Source organism: Mercenaria mercenaria, chromosome 3 (assembly GCF_021730395.1).
Source record: "Mercenaria mercenaria strain notata chromosome 3, MADL_Memer_1, whole genome shotgun sequence".
NCBI lineage: Eukaryota > Metazoa > Mollusca > Bivalvia > Venerida > Veneridae > Mercenaria > Mercenaria mercenaria.
The window spans coordinates 28845681-28861056 of NC_069363.1; the positions used below are offsets into that span (position 1 = coordinate 28845681).

The window sequence follows — 15376 nt, forward strand, 5'->3', positions numbered from 1 at the left end:
AAATACAGAACAAAATATTTATTTCTTATCTTTAACCAAATAAACTGAAATACTGACAGATTCAATCAGTTGCAATAACACAAATCCTGCTTAAAAAAGGAATAAATCAACATACAGGAGAATCATGACAAACCCATCCAAGCAGTGATATGGCATAGAAAACGTTATGATTTTTACAATCAAAGAATGGCACATTTAAAGTTAGGATAAACTGAAAGTTGTGTGAGTATGCTTTAATACTATTCAGTCACATTTCATAATAAGCCTCCACTTTGTTCTTTTATTCTGTGATAATTTGTTTACAATACACAAACGTTCCCCCAGCATGAAAAAGTCTGCTTTGTTTAAAATCCTAACATCTGTGATAGACAACAAATGTAAATTGGTGCATCATAACAATCAATCACAATATACAAACATACCATTGCCTCCATAAAATCCTGTTTAAACAAAGAACTTCTTAAAGTCTATTTTCTGTAGAGGCAGCACGCATTATTGCAGTCCTATTCAATATTATATTACCTAATTCAACCACTCTTGGGAGCTGGGAAACTGGGAAAGTCTTTCCATTTGAATACCCAGCACAATGCTAAATCATGTTTTTTACCAACAATTCATCTGAATTTAAATTAAATAAAAACAACTGAAAGTGGCACAGTTACGTGTATGTTAATGCTATTCATTAACAGTAATTCGAGTCTCACAAAACACTAGTACTAGTAGTAAACTATTTCATCTTCCTATAAGATATGTTGTATAGTCCGAAATAGACTGATCAGTTATATATATATATATATATAACAATATATATTGGTAGAACATACATTGAGCAGTAATTCCTTTGCTTCCTCTGTTAGGGCGATGCAGAAATTCTGACCATACTTGAAATCATAGTCATACACTAGCAGCAGCTCTGTACCTGGGTAATTCTGAAAACACAACATTTCATTTTTTAACAATTAAATCAAACTGATTAATTATTTAACTTTTGGGGAAAAACATTGCCTAAACTTAACTTTTTATTAAAACTGTGTGCATGAAATCTTAAAAAAGTTTATGTAATTTATATAATCATCTGTAATTATTTCCCTCGTTCATAACGCATTACATACTTAATCAACCAAATTTATATTACAGGTATCAGCCTGAATGCTTATTAAATCTAAATATTATCAAATGTAGTAATGTATCTTGTAGACTGAGTATTTTGCTTTGGCATTATTTCTTAATTTTATGGCAAGCGGCCGTATCTGCATTGCTAATACTTTGTGCAGTGTCTTGTTATGTCTACTGATTAATATTCACTAGTGTTTTAAATTCTTGAGTTGCATGGTTTGCAAATGAAATATGTAAAAATAGAACCTTCATAAATATATCGTATCTATTGTACCTTAGTTATTATTATGAGAGAATTGATCATTTTAAGCTTTGTTTTAGAAGAAGTCACTTACAATGATTTTATCTTTAAAAGGATGGAAGTCACAGATGGCAGCTCTGTTATGTAAGTCCTCCAGAATCTCTTCCTTTGTTACTATTTTGAAGGGGTTGTCTTTTGTAACATCCTCATCACACACACAGTGATATATGGCCTGGGTCTTAGATGCTAAAAATATTGGCACCACATTTTCTGGGGGACCTGTAGGAGAAATGTAAAGCACAGTGCAAAAACACATTTAGCAGACTAAACATAAAACTAAAATTTCAAGCTCCTTTACTGGAGCTGACAACATTTTATCTGTTAAATATAAAAGCAAAAGTAAAAACCATTAAAAATGGCAACTTAGAAATTTTATGAAAACTGTCACCATTGTAAGATTCTTCCACATTATATTTCCAACTTTATCTGTAAGTACAGAAAGGTGAACACTATCACAACGTGGATTCCTTGATAAAAAGGCAATAGTTGTTTACTACTGACCTGTATTTTCCTCCTCAGGTGGGGCAGGTGTTTCAGCTTTGGAATCCTCCTTTTTCTTTCCTGTAAATAATTGTTTTTAATAAATTGACATTTTTCTGCCAAAGAATGAGGATTTTCTGATGAGGATCAACAAAAAGGCAAATAAATAGATGACTAACATGTACAATTCCTGAAAAGTAACTGTTTTTAATAACATATGAAACAATGATAAAGACGAATAACATTTTACGACTAAAAATAGATTACTTCTAGGACTTGAATAAGTACTGTGTAATTAATGAATCTTGTGAGAGCAACAAAGAGCAGTTTTCTGCCCAGTTCTCAATTTGCTGATAAAAAATGACTAAATGCAACTGCCTCAGGAAATACTGTACATTATACCTTTCTGTGGAGTGCCTCTTCCTAATTTAGGTGCAGGACTCTTTGGTGTAATAGTTCCAGATTTAGGACTGGATGGCTTCCTTGCACTGCCTTTAGCACTGCCTTTAGAGCTACCCTTTGCTGAACCAGGCGGTGTTTTCTTCGGAGACTTTGTGCTGTCCTAATGTATTTTAGAAAACAATATTACTCCAGTCTAGATTAAGAATAAACAATATCATTTCCTTTACTTAAAGAATGTTATAAGAAGCAGCTGATAAGAATTAAACTGTAATGTCACAAAATAGTCTATTACATAATAAATCTGTTTAGCATATTGGATGACCTTGGGGTCAATATTTAAAACTATTTGCCAGAGGTCTTTTCTCAAGTTTACTTAAGCCCTGCAATCATGTGTAGAACCATAGACTTGTTAATAGCAGGGCTAGCGCTGGGTTGAAAAAAGTTTGAGCCAAATATTTACGCCGTAGATCGAAGAGGCTCGCACGCCCATTTGCGTGTCCAAGACAGGGCTTTGGTGGGGTTCACAGGGGGCTGTGCCCCCAGAAGCTTTTGGGCTTTAAGTTATTTCAAATGCTTAGATTGCAACAGAAAACATCATTATCCACAAATGTTGAAACATACTAAATGCTTCATAACTGAATGGTCTGTCCTTGTGTTACGAATAATAAGCAAAACAGTGCATCAAGAATAAATTTATTTTTAACCAGGGGCCTCCGTGGCCGAGTGGTTAAGGTCGCTGACTTCAAATCACTTGCCCCTCATCGATGTGGGTTCGAGCCTCACTCGGGGCGTTGAATTCTTCTTGTGAGGAAGCCATCCAGCTGGCTTACGGAAGGTCGGTGGTTCTACCCAGGTGCCCGCTCGTGATGAAATAGTGCACGGAGGGGCACCTGGGGTCTTCCTCCACCATTAAAGCTGGAAAGGCGCCATACGACCTATCATGTGTCGGTGCGACGTTAAATCCAAAAAAAAAATTTTGACCATAGTTTATATCATTTCTCAATAAAGTAACTGTATATAGGCTTGCATGCCCATTTGCGTATCCGCTATCCACAACAGGGCTTTGGTAGGGTTCACAGGGGGCTTTGCCCCCTAATACTTTCATAAATGGGCTATTTTGGGGTATTTCAAATGCTTAGATTGCAGCAGAAAACACCATTATCCACAAAATTAATGTTGAAACATATTAAATGCTTCATAACTGAATGGTCTGTCCTTGTGTAATAATAAGCAAAACAGTGCATCAAGGATGGATTTATTTTAAACCATAATTTATATCATTTTTCAATGAATTAACAGTATATTATATACATGGAGCTACTGGGACAACTCTTAAGCAATGTTTTAATTTATCAGTTCTGTTCTGAAATAAATCACAATAACTTTCAAGTAATCCACAAGCCACCAAGGAAAGTCTATTTTCCGGGATCGGGACATTTGCGCGCCCCCCGTGCTTATTTCTTTATTTCTGAAACGGACATTTGTCCCCCAATAGTTCTGTCCCCAAGTAATCTTTTGGGATCTTGATACATGACATTCGTCATATTTTAGGGGACAGTGGCTTTCTATTTTCCATTTTTTAGCTGGATTTAGAGTCATAGTTTCACTTTTCACAGTTTTGCTTTCTTTGGAGGTAAACTACCTGATTCAGAACTAAGTTTCTCTGCCATAATGACAAGCAAGAAATTAATTTAAAAACATTTTAATATATACTTATTGCCATCAATAATGAATTACTCATTCAAATAATTTTATTTAATCAATCTTTTTTGAACAATAAAGATCAAATTTTAATCTTGTCTTTTGATGAGATAATAACAGAAGGACCAATATTTTATTCAATCAAGGAACTTCAATCATGGCATGATTGTACCACAAACAAACACCTTTGATCCATGTGTATTCATTAATCAGTGCCAATGTAGCTAAACAAACTGTGAGAGATGCTTTTAATTACCCCTGAGGGCACAGGTTTATTGTCACTTGATGGTGTTAATAATGGACCATGGACTCTGCCTCTTGTTTATTGCACGTTTGTCACAGTCTGTCTTGGCACTCTTTGGTCCAAAAATAACATTTTATAAAATTGACTGATTTTAATTCTTAAAGTAGGTTATTTTAGAGTTTGAGCCATTTCTGAATTGTCTTGAGCCAAAATTAGCATTTTAAGCATTTTGCTCAAAATGCCCATTCCAGCGCTAGCCCTGAATAGCACTAATTAAGGACCAGTGATTTAAACAAGGAGTCATGTAATAATATAGAATACTTAAATAAATGACAGCTCATAAAAATGGTAGCCTCTTGTTTAATACACAATGTTGTGATGATACGAAAGTAACGAAACTTCACAAAATTTTATGCGCAATGTATAAACATGATTGGTTGAGGAAACAACTGGCAATAATATTAAATTTATTGATCAGTCTAAATGCTTTTGCAAGCATCAGTCACTGAGTCCTTCAAAATTTGCAACTCATCAGTATTACAATGTATCATTGTGAAAACAATGTATATAAAGTATGATTATATTCTAAATATGACCATACCCTCTCCTTCTCTTCCTTTTGGTCCTTTTCTTTCCCAGAAATTTCTTTTGCCTCAGAGTCTGACATTTTTGTCTGAAAAAGAGTAAAATATATTATATGCCATTGCTGGATCCTGAACATAATCAGCTGTGCAATACCTAGCAGTATGCACAAATAATGGTAATTACTTATTCTTAGACTGGTCCATAGACTGCTGAAAACTGCTAACATATGGTACATCAAAAGTATGAAAAAGCAAAACTGTAGTACAACTTAAATTTTCATACTTATTAAAGAAGTGGACACATTGGTCAATAGGAATAAGATGCTTTCCTATGAAGAAAAAGGACCTATGTTCAATTTCTGACTACTCCTATTGCAATGTGCCCTTGGGCAAGGCACTTTATCATGATTGCCTTAAAGTCGACCCAACTGTAAATGGGCACTGATGAATTGCATGGGGAAAAGTATAATAGGTTTTCACTGTTCTTAAAATTTGGTCCCTAAAAAGCTCTACAGAGTTTATGATCATTATTTCATGAATTGATGGTAAATAAAATTAACCTTTATCTTAAAGGCAAAGAAAATCTCCTATATAAGTGACCCCCCCCCCCCCCCCCAAATACCAGACTTTTTAATCCCCAATATACAAGATCCTGTCTGGTCCAGTCTGATAAGGGTCCATAAAACCCCTGTAGACTTGACATGTAGCCTAATTATTGTCAGAGAATCATAAATTTTATTGCCTACAGGTAAATTGGTTATTTCCTGTGTTTTGCATTTTATTAATTGAAATGCTGTTGTTTTTTTAGTCTTTTTTCAGCATGTACACAAAATTATTTTAATTGACAAGATACTAATTTTGATTACTCATTCATGTTGAGTAATGCCCTGGCCAATTAAATTATAACTCTTATAGCAAAGCATTTCTCACTATAAAATAATTATTCAAAACTTAATAAGAGAAATTACAAGTTTGTTTATTCACTGATTATGATCTTTTTATCAAAAGTAACAAAATAAAAATGAAAAAAAAAAAGATAATTGCTGGATTTTATTAGAAATTAAAGAAGCGTTCAGTTGCATTTTTAATAGATAAAGAAGGTATATAGACAGAAGGATGTTATATATTAAAAATGCTTAATTCCTCTTGTGTTGTCTAAATAATGTTAACTTTCTTTTATGTATAATAAAATCCGGCAATAAAGATATATCATTGCTCAAAATACACAATAATTTATTACTTCTAAAAGCTATGTGCCTGAATGCATTTTTTATATTTTTGATAATAAAAAACAGCAATAATGAGATGTAATTGTTAAAAAACTTACTTTGTTAAAAATATGATAAAACACTGTTGTATCTTATCACTTTGTTTATTTAGCCCTGATTCAATCAAGCTTTCTAAACTTGTTATAAAGGTGAGAACTGATTTGCTATAAAGGTGAGAAATATCGCAATTTATTTACTGCACAGTAGCTATACAGTAGCTTATTATGATAAACAGAAGCAAGTCTACCAATGGTCCCGACTTGTGTATTGGCCCTTATCGCCAATACGCAGACCTTATCATCTCCATAGGCCACATACCAGGCATACCAGAATCAGTGTCTTTAACAACATTTATAATTGTATTTACTGTAAGTTTCAATCCTTTCCCATTAATGGATACTGAAATACCAGCCTACATACAAAAACTTAACAAAAAACTGCTAAGTCGAAAAAGGGGCATAATTTTGTAAAAATGCAAAGTAGAGTTATGGGACCTTCACAGTGCATGTTAGATCATGACAGTGAACAAGTGTTTGAAGTTTCAATCCATTCCAATTAGTGGATACTGAGTTATCAGATTACATACAAAAATTTAACCAAAAACTGCTAAGTCGAAAAAAGGGGCATAATTTTGAAAAAAAGTAGAGTTATGGGATGTGCTTAGTGCATGTCAGATCATGACAGTGAATAAGTATGTGAAGTTTCAATCCATTCCCATTAGTAAGTACTGAGATACCAGCTTACATACAAAACCTTAACCAAAAATTTCTAAGTCGAAAAAGGGGCTTTATTTTGTAAAAAAGCAAAATAGAGTCATGGAACCGGTGCAATGTAAGTCAGTTTATCACAGTGAATAAGTGTGTGAAGTTTCAATCCATTCCCACAAGTGGTTACTGAGATACCAGCTTACATACAAAACCTTAACAAATCGGGATGCGGACGCAGATGCCAACGCATGGGCAAGTCCAATAGCTCTATTATTCTATGAATAGTCGAGCTAATGATATTAGTAGATCACATAATAAACAGAAAAATGTTTATGTTTATTTTTATCAGAAAAATCGGATCTATGCATTGAACCTACTATCAATTTCTAGCCTGAGGCATTAACTGAACCTACTTTGTACCTATTAGTTTCTAGGTCGAGGCATCAACTGAACCTACTGTCACTCAGTTTGTAGCCTCATCCATATGTATGACTATTGACCATATCGACATTATTGATAAATCCCGTTTTCCGGTATTTCTGTACATCGGGTCAGGGGGGTCGGTGAGATTAACCGATATAAAGATCGTGTACAATATTAGCGAATATTTTTGCCAGAAGATAAGAATTTATGAAAGATCTTACTTTCTCACAATGGAAATACTATTCTACGACTTCGGCAACATTTTTTTTGGCAAAAATAATCTGTTTATCTTGAAAAATGCAAATAATTTCACACCTTCGGTATCGAGCCACGGAAGCGGCAGTGTAGAATAAAGATAAAATTTCAAAAATAAAGTAAACTTTGAGGATATTTTTGCTATATCTTAATTACAATAATGTTTAATGATAATCTGCAATACTTTTTTTATTCATTTTCTTTGTTTAAAACTTTAAAAAAAGGATAATATAAACACTACCGCCATGTAGCGTAATGGCCGATACCCCCCTCACCGTGAAAACGGGAATGGGCGTTTATTAGCGGTTAATACCGAAAAACGGGATTTTATCCATAATGTCGATATCGAGAATATATGAGTCTGTCAAATATCATGTTGCCATTGTAGAATTTCACAAAGAGAAAATACCTCAATCCCTTCCAAGGATTGAACTCCTGAACAAATGATCTGTAGGCGGACATTCTAAATACACCACTAAATGGTTAACCCAACAGCAAGTGTGTTGAAAGCAGCCTGCAAACCTACGAATTTGACAACCCCTTCTTCTTCTTCCAGTTAGGTACATAAATGCTCTCTGGCGTATCGTTGTACCGTGTTATTTACATAGGTGAAACAAGAACGTCCTGTGCTAGTTAAAAACACTATTTTACAGTGCTGTTAAAAATGGTACGGTCATCTATCGGAGCTGGACTGCCTGCAACCTGGACCTGAAGATGTCTAGGGAAATACCTGCAGTAAATGATCAACTTCATGTGGCTTAAGGAAAATTTTCTGGCATAATTCTTGCATTGTCATTTCACTGCCACCATAGGCAAATTGACATGTCCAGAAGATTACTGAACTTTGAGATGCAAATATGCTGGTTGCCCTCAAACAGGTGCCCGTGTAATATAAAACAGTGGGTGGGGTATAGATTTTATACATTTTTGCGTGCAAACACCGATATGAAAAGCGTATGTTACAAAATATCATCGAATTCATTTATTAAAATAATTGTTTAAAACTTTATACATATGACCATACCTCTCTTTTCGAGCTTAAGACTAAATATTTTCATAAACTAAGTTTGCGTCGTTAGTGCGCCGCCATATTTGAAATACCCGGATGTTGTTGAATTGGGTTGTCAGTAGAAACAGGAATTAAGATTTTGACTTTTAAGTAGAGATATTTGAAATTAACTATGTTCCGAACTTTGATGTTAATTGCATTACATAACAATTAAAAATGTGTGATTTTTCACGAAGAACAAAAATTGTTAATAACAAAGTGGTGACAATTATTAACCTGAAGAATGCAACAAGGGGGTATAGCTCAGTGGTAGAGCATTCGACTGCAGATCGAGAGGTCCCCGGTTCGAACCCGGGTGCCCCCTTCTAAGCTTTTTTTTTTCTCCGCTCTTTTTTTTTTTTTTGGGGGAATTAAAGCATGAATTAAAGATGCGCCACAAAATAATTGTATGCTTTTGTATTTCCATGATAGTAATTATACATGATTTGCATGAAAAATATGAGATAATTATATGGTACAAGAATTTAGCTTAAAAAAATCAGTGTATTAGTTAAATTTCAATCACATTTTGCTTCTACAGTGTAAGATAATTATTCATCTATATTCTTAAAACTATGAAAAGAAATGGACTGAATTATGTTTGCAGATGAAGTTGTGAAATCACATTTATTCAGGAAGGGCCTAAATTGTCCACCTGAAAACTTGCAGTATAGCTGCATGTATATTACCTGTATTATAAGAATGATTTTCAAGAAGTTTTTTATTTATATTTAGACCCGGTCGGTAATTTACATATGGGTCATTTTACAACGTTGAAAATTTACCTCCTGGGCCATTTCAACGTTACACCACCTATCGGAAATCATTGTGTTAGATTTTTGATAACAGTTCCCCGTCCAACATAAAGATGATCTTGCCTACCTACCTCGGCGAAGTTGTCAGTTTGAGCCCGGGCTCGGCCTTGTGAAATTATTTTTAAGAAGCTATCCAGCAAGCCTGTGATAGTTTCTGGTTCTTTTCAGTGTGTTTCTCTACTACAAACAGACGATCGACGTTTCATTTAAATTTAGCTAACCGTTAAAAAATGACCCCATTACTGATCAAAATTTAACGACTGATCAGGTCTCAACGACATTTTGATCACAATTTAATGTTGAAATGTTGGCGGGGTCAATGCTCAACGTTGAAAAATGACCTAGGGTCAATTCTCAATGTTGAAAAATTACCCATGGGGTCAATTTTCAACAGGGTCAAAATTTAATGTTACACCGGCATCTTAATGTACTATACATGTTGCATCTTCTCCAAAGTAAATACTCGCCGATAGCTTTATGCCAGTCCAGCTGTACATAGAGACACTTTTACTCCGGGCCAAGTCAGTCCTGCCTGCCCTGCATGTGTACAAACTTTTAACCAAATTGCGAGTATGCTCTTGTAAAGTGAGGCAATTACTTGAGTTTATGATGATGATGATGATGTTTTCTCTCAAAATGGCAGTAATTAATGTATTGAAAACCCAATATACAATCATGGCTGCTAATTGTGCAAATCCTTTTTTCTTTAAATTATCCTGTTTTTTAAAAAGAAAATCACAAATCGGGCTTCGCAGTCCGACCTGTATATAAACAAAGACTTATCCTAAAAAATATGTCTTTGATTAGCGTAAGGACAAGTGAGATACGATGATAATTCTGCAGACTAAAATAGGCCTACTGATCAAAATATTTTTCAAGGATATCTGGATGTTGTGTATAAATGTTTTATTCTTGCTTTCCTTCCCATTCCGAAGGAAATATAGCAAACTAGAGTTGTCACAGGAATGACGAATTATACCCCCACAACATGGCCTTGTCACAGAACTAAGCCAATGTCAAAGCTGAACTTGCTTGACCTTTGACCTACTGACCACAAAATCAATAGAGGTCATCTGCTAGTCATGATCAACCTCCCTATGAAGTTTCATGATCCTCCGCCCAAGCGTTCTCAAGTTATTGTCCGTAAAAGGTTTAAATGACCTTTGGAACTCAAAATCAATATGGGTCATCTGCTTGACATGACCAACCTCCAGATTAAGTTTCCTGATCCTAGTCCCAAGCATTCTCAAGTTATTGTCTGAAAACTGTTTAAATGTTCCGGGTCACTGTGACCTTGACCTGTGACCTACCGACCTCAAAATCATTAAGGGTCATCTGCTAGTCATAACCAACCTCCCTATCAATTTTCATGATCCTAGGCCCAAGCAGACTCAAGTTATCATCCGGAAACCGTTTAACTGTTCCAAGTCACTGTGACCTTGACCTTAGACCTACTGACCTCAAAGTAGAACTTGACCTGTATTACATGATGTTACACCTGTGTACCAAAATTTATGATCCTAGGCCCAAGCGTTCTTTAGTTATCATCCGAAAACCATTTTAACTGTTCAGAGTCACTGTGACCTTGACCTTTGACCTACAGACCTCAAAGTCGAACTTGACCTGTATTTCATGATGTTACACCTGTGTACCAAAATTTATTATCCTAGGCCCAAGCGTTCTCAAGTTATCATCCGGAAACCATTTAACTGTTCCAAGTCCCAGTGACCTTGACCTTTGACCTACAGACCTCAAAGTTGAACTTGACCTGCATTTCATGATGTTACACCTGTGTACCAAAATTTATGACCCTAGGCCCAAGCGTTCTCAAGTTATCATCCGGAAACCGCTTAACTGTTCAGGGTCACTGTGACCTTGACCTTTGACCTACTGACCCCAAATTCGAACTTGACCTGTATTTTCTGATGTTACACCTGTGTACCAAAACTTATTTAAATTGGTCAAGCCTTTCTTGAGTTATCATCCGGAAACCATGCAAAACCAATGGACCGACCGACCAACCGACCGCCAAGCTCACTCCTATATACCCCTCCAAACTTCGTTTTGTGGGGGTATAATAAATCACCATTTTATACAGAAACCTACTTAAAATCATGTTTTCCTTGCGTAAAGGGAAACTACATTACTGGAATGATCGAGTTTTGTAGTGATCACAGCATTTGACTGTCGAATCATGATAGCAGCATGCTTTTCGTTCAAACTAAACTGGCAGATGCTATGGAGTTTGCCCATATAAATTTTGGTAAACAGGGGTTTTGTCATATTCAAAAGTATGTACATTGTACACTGCAGAGAATAATTACAGAAAACGAATAAAGTGAGTATTTTTTTAGACTAAATCAGTGTGTACTGGAGGTGAACAACTCTTACGTGTATCTTGATCTTCGTCTGGATAAATTGATTGTAGATCTTTACCATTATATTATTGATTCATGCAGACAGCAGAAACAATTTAATGTCGGTAAATGTAAATAAGTCTGACTTCTACTGCTTATTATATCTACTATATTATATTTGATTGTTTACTAAATATCAGAACAACAAGAGCTGTCGGTAAGACAGTGCACTCCACTATTTGGCGATTTGACAGTAAAATGAATATATGTCTCAGTAAGAGACCTCTACTTTAAAAGGAAGATATACCAAGGGGCATAATCCGGTCAAGAACACAAATAAGAGTTATTGGGATTGTTACCACACATCCAGATGATGATGGTAAAAATATATTTTGAGTTTCAAGTCATAACCTTATATAGTATCAAAGTTATGTCCAGAAAACGAAGATTGTCAAAAAATTTAAGTATGAAAGGGGCATAATTTGGTCAAAAATACAAATCAGAGTTATGGGGATTGTTACCACTCGTGCAAATGATGATGATAAAGATACATTTCAAGTTTCAAGTCTTTATCTTATATTGTACTAAAGTTATAACCAGAAAGCGAATGAATGAATGAGTTGGGTTTTACGGCGATAGATCTAATCACAAGGGTTTGGCTCATGCCTAGGTCCAGGCCAGGTAGGGCCTGGATCTAGGCATGAGCGGAACCCCTATGGCTCTAATTACAGACAAACCAGTGTTAAAGACAACCTCTGAACAGTGACCACCTGGCTCTAGAGACCACATGTTTTGTTTCCCATTTTTAACATTTACAGTGTATTTTAACCCGTGAATAAAGACCACCTCTCAATAAAGACCACATTTTGGCTTTCCCAAGGGTGGTCTTTATAGACAGGTTAGGCTGTACTTAAATTCTTTACTTCACAGCTGTGCACACACAATTTCCTTTGGATTTATTTTGTAACAGTTATTGCCATTTAATTGTATAATCCACATATTTGTACATAACAAACTTACCATTTGGTAGAATTTCATTAAATTTCTTCATTCTTTTCCATGAACATTTATTATAAACATGTGAAGTTGTGTACCCGCACCTGGTCGTCCCCTTATCTTGGTCACACCCCCCCCCCCTCCCTACCCCCCACCACCCCCCACAAAAAAAAAGAAAAGAAAAAGAAAAAAAAGTCATTCCTTTTTTAGATTGTTTTCAAACAATCTTCATATACATGTCCACCACTATGGGGTTATGGGGCCCATCAAGTTTAAGTCAGATTGCCCAAGTAACACCAGAGTTATGGCCCTTAGATGTTTCTATGGTTAACTATATATCTGATTTTGGCCATGATAAAGTGAGCACCTCTGTTGCATGAAGGTCAATTTTTTTATACTCCTTGTTATCACAAAATGCTATTTATATTTAGTTGCATCAGCACCTCTTCAAGTTTTAGTGAAAGGGTTTGAATTTCTTATGCCTAGTGTAAAAGTTATGACTTGTTAAATATATATACACACATGTAGGGGCCTACGGACTATACAAGGGTAAGCATAACATGTATTGAAGAAGTACTTAAAAGGTTAATATATCTCTGATTTCTATTAAAATGTATAAAAGTACTTATCAGCAACTTATACAAGTTGGTTTTATAAAAAAATTCATTTCTAGCTTACAAATATTTTTCAAAAACTGGAGGAGGTATCAAAACAGAAATGAACTTGATGACTGACATTAGCATTGCAGTGAAAATGTGTGTTGAAATTGGTTTAATTCAATACTCAGACTTTTGAGAAATTTACAGCTTGTTAAATCTGAAGTTTCAGTTTATATCTGGTTCTGATGTTGCAAGACAAGTCTCTGATAGTGCATTATATAGGGCCTACGGACTATACAAGTACATGTCATTGTACCCTGAAGAGAGCACAAACTAATTTTATTTCAGAAGTAAAAGCACTTTATGGTTTGCTAATAATTGAGCAATCTGACTAAAGTACTTGATCTTCTAAACGAAGATCTGAGAACGACCCATTCACATTCGTCTTCTGTATATTTTGGATTTCCAGTATTGCTATTTTTATTTTATCCAATCAGACGACTTGTTCGAATGTCAAAGAGTAAGAAAAATGTGCAGTCATTCCAGGGCTCGAACCCGGGACCCCTCACTTACAAAGCAAGTGGCCTACCAACTGAGCTAACCAGCTATCTGATACATTATGACATAAAAATTGTAAATATCAAAAGTCAAGGCTACAGGTAGATTTGCAGGATGTTGTAAGTTAGGCTCTGATTGGCTAGCGAAAGGGTCGTCAGAACGAGGCAATGAATAGGTCGTTCTCAGATCCTATGCGTAGCGTAATAGGATATGTACTTTAGTCAGATTGATAATTGAGTAACTTTTAATTTGCACTTATTTAGTAAAACACACTGAGATCACTTGGAAACCTTTAAACCAACTTTATTACCTTTTAACACAAACTTTTCAGTTTAGAAACAGTAACATTCACTGAAATTGCATAATGACAGTGCTAAAATGGTACAATCTTTTGTAAATAACAAGTTTTATTAATAAACAACTCCAAACTTTATAATAGAACTTATATGTGCCATCAAGGAAATTTTTTTTTTTCCAAAATGTAAACAGGCTGTATAGCTGTATATTACCTGTATTATAAGAATGATTTTCATGAAGTATTTGTGGGTGAAAAAGGTAGGTCACTAGGTTGTGGTGGGTCTTTAAAAAATCTCTAATGATTATTCCACCATGAGGGGTTTGACATTAAGAGAAGATTCGGAATGTTGATTTGTCTTTGCCTTTGGTCAGTTTTGTTTTCAATTGAAACTACAGTAAGATTGGTTAGATCAAAATCTAATGTGTTTTATACACTTGTAAAATCTGATCATGCCCCTTTTTACACACTCATTTTGAAAAGAATGGACATATCATAGGATAACCAGCCAGTTCGGAACATTATCTTCAGAGTCTGGCCATTAGATTGGTCAAGACTGACAACATAGAGTGTGCTCGATAACTAGAATATTTATATCAGAACTAAACTTGACTTATGCAGAAGATGTATAACTACAAAATTTTGGTCAGGTTCAAAAGCCAGCTAATTCGTACGAGTATCTTTAGAGTTATGGCCCTTGAATCGGTCAAAATTGCAAAGTCATTTTCTGCTCAATAACTAAACTTAACTTTTTGTGGAGCCCATTTATGGAATGTTAAATTACATAAGACAGAGTGAAGAGCATAAACCCCAGGTCCCAGTCTCAAAGGTCAAGGTCACTCTTAGGGGTCAGATGTCATTTTAGAGCTTGTCCATGCCATAACTTAGACATGCATATTTTGGCAATCCTTTTTAGCTCGACTATTCGAAGAATAGTCTAGCTATTCTACTCACCCTGGCATCGGTGTCGGCGTCGGCGTCACACCTTGGTTAAGTTTTTGCATGCAAGTACATACAGCTATCATTTAAAGGCATATAGCTTTGAAACTTATTTATTCTTTTTCTAGGTCAATTACCAACCTCACTGGGTCAAGTTCCATAACTCTAACATGTATTTTGAGCAAATTATGCCCCCTTTTGGACTTAGAAAATTCTTGTTAAAGTTTTACATGCAAGTTACTATCTCCAAAACTAATGCAGATGTTGAATTGAAACTTCACATGTGTC

At 35.1% G+C, this 15376-nt stretch overlaps 1 protein-coding gene and 1 non-coding gene across 5 annotated transcripts in view; one reads left to right on the forward strand and one right to left on the reverse strand.

Annotated features, from left to right (window-relative positions):
- Positions 1 to 8601, reverse strand: part of LOC123525199 (dynein axonemal intermediate chain 3-like) — a 35720-nt gene extending 27119 nt beyond the window's left edge. For 2 of the 4 annotated variants that reach the window (XM_045304050.2, XM_045304049.2), the window contains exons 1-6: positions 8506 to 8601; positions 4846 to 4917; positions 2300 to 2459; positions 1919 to 1978; positions 1452 to 1636; positions 825 to 929 (exon numbers count right to left, since the gene is read on the reverse strand). In XM_045304050.2, coding sequence (XP_045159985.2) covers positions 825 to 929; positions 1452 to 1636; positions 1919 to 1978; positions 2300 to 2459; positions 4846 to 4911 — 576 coding nt within the window. In that variant the 5' untranslated portion in view covers positions 4912 to 4917; positions 8506 to 8601. The remainder of the gene's footprint in view (positions 1 to 824; positions 930 to 1451; positions 1637 to 1918; positions 1979 to 2299; positions 2460 to 4845; positions 4918 to 8505) is intronic. The other 2 variants (XM_045304052.2, XM_045304051.2) reach the window with 1 other exon arrangement.
- Positions 8602 to 8782: 181 nt separating this feature from the next.
- Trnac-gca (transfer RNA cysteine (anticodon GCA)) lies at positions 8783 to 8854 on the forward strand. Its single transcript has one exon. It is a non-coding gene; the product is annotated as a tRNA-Cys (tRNA).
- The last annotated feature ends 6522 nt before the right edge of the window (positions 8855 to 15376 follow it).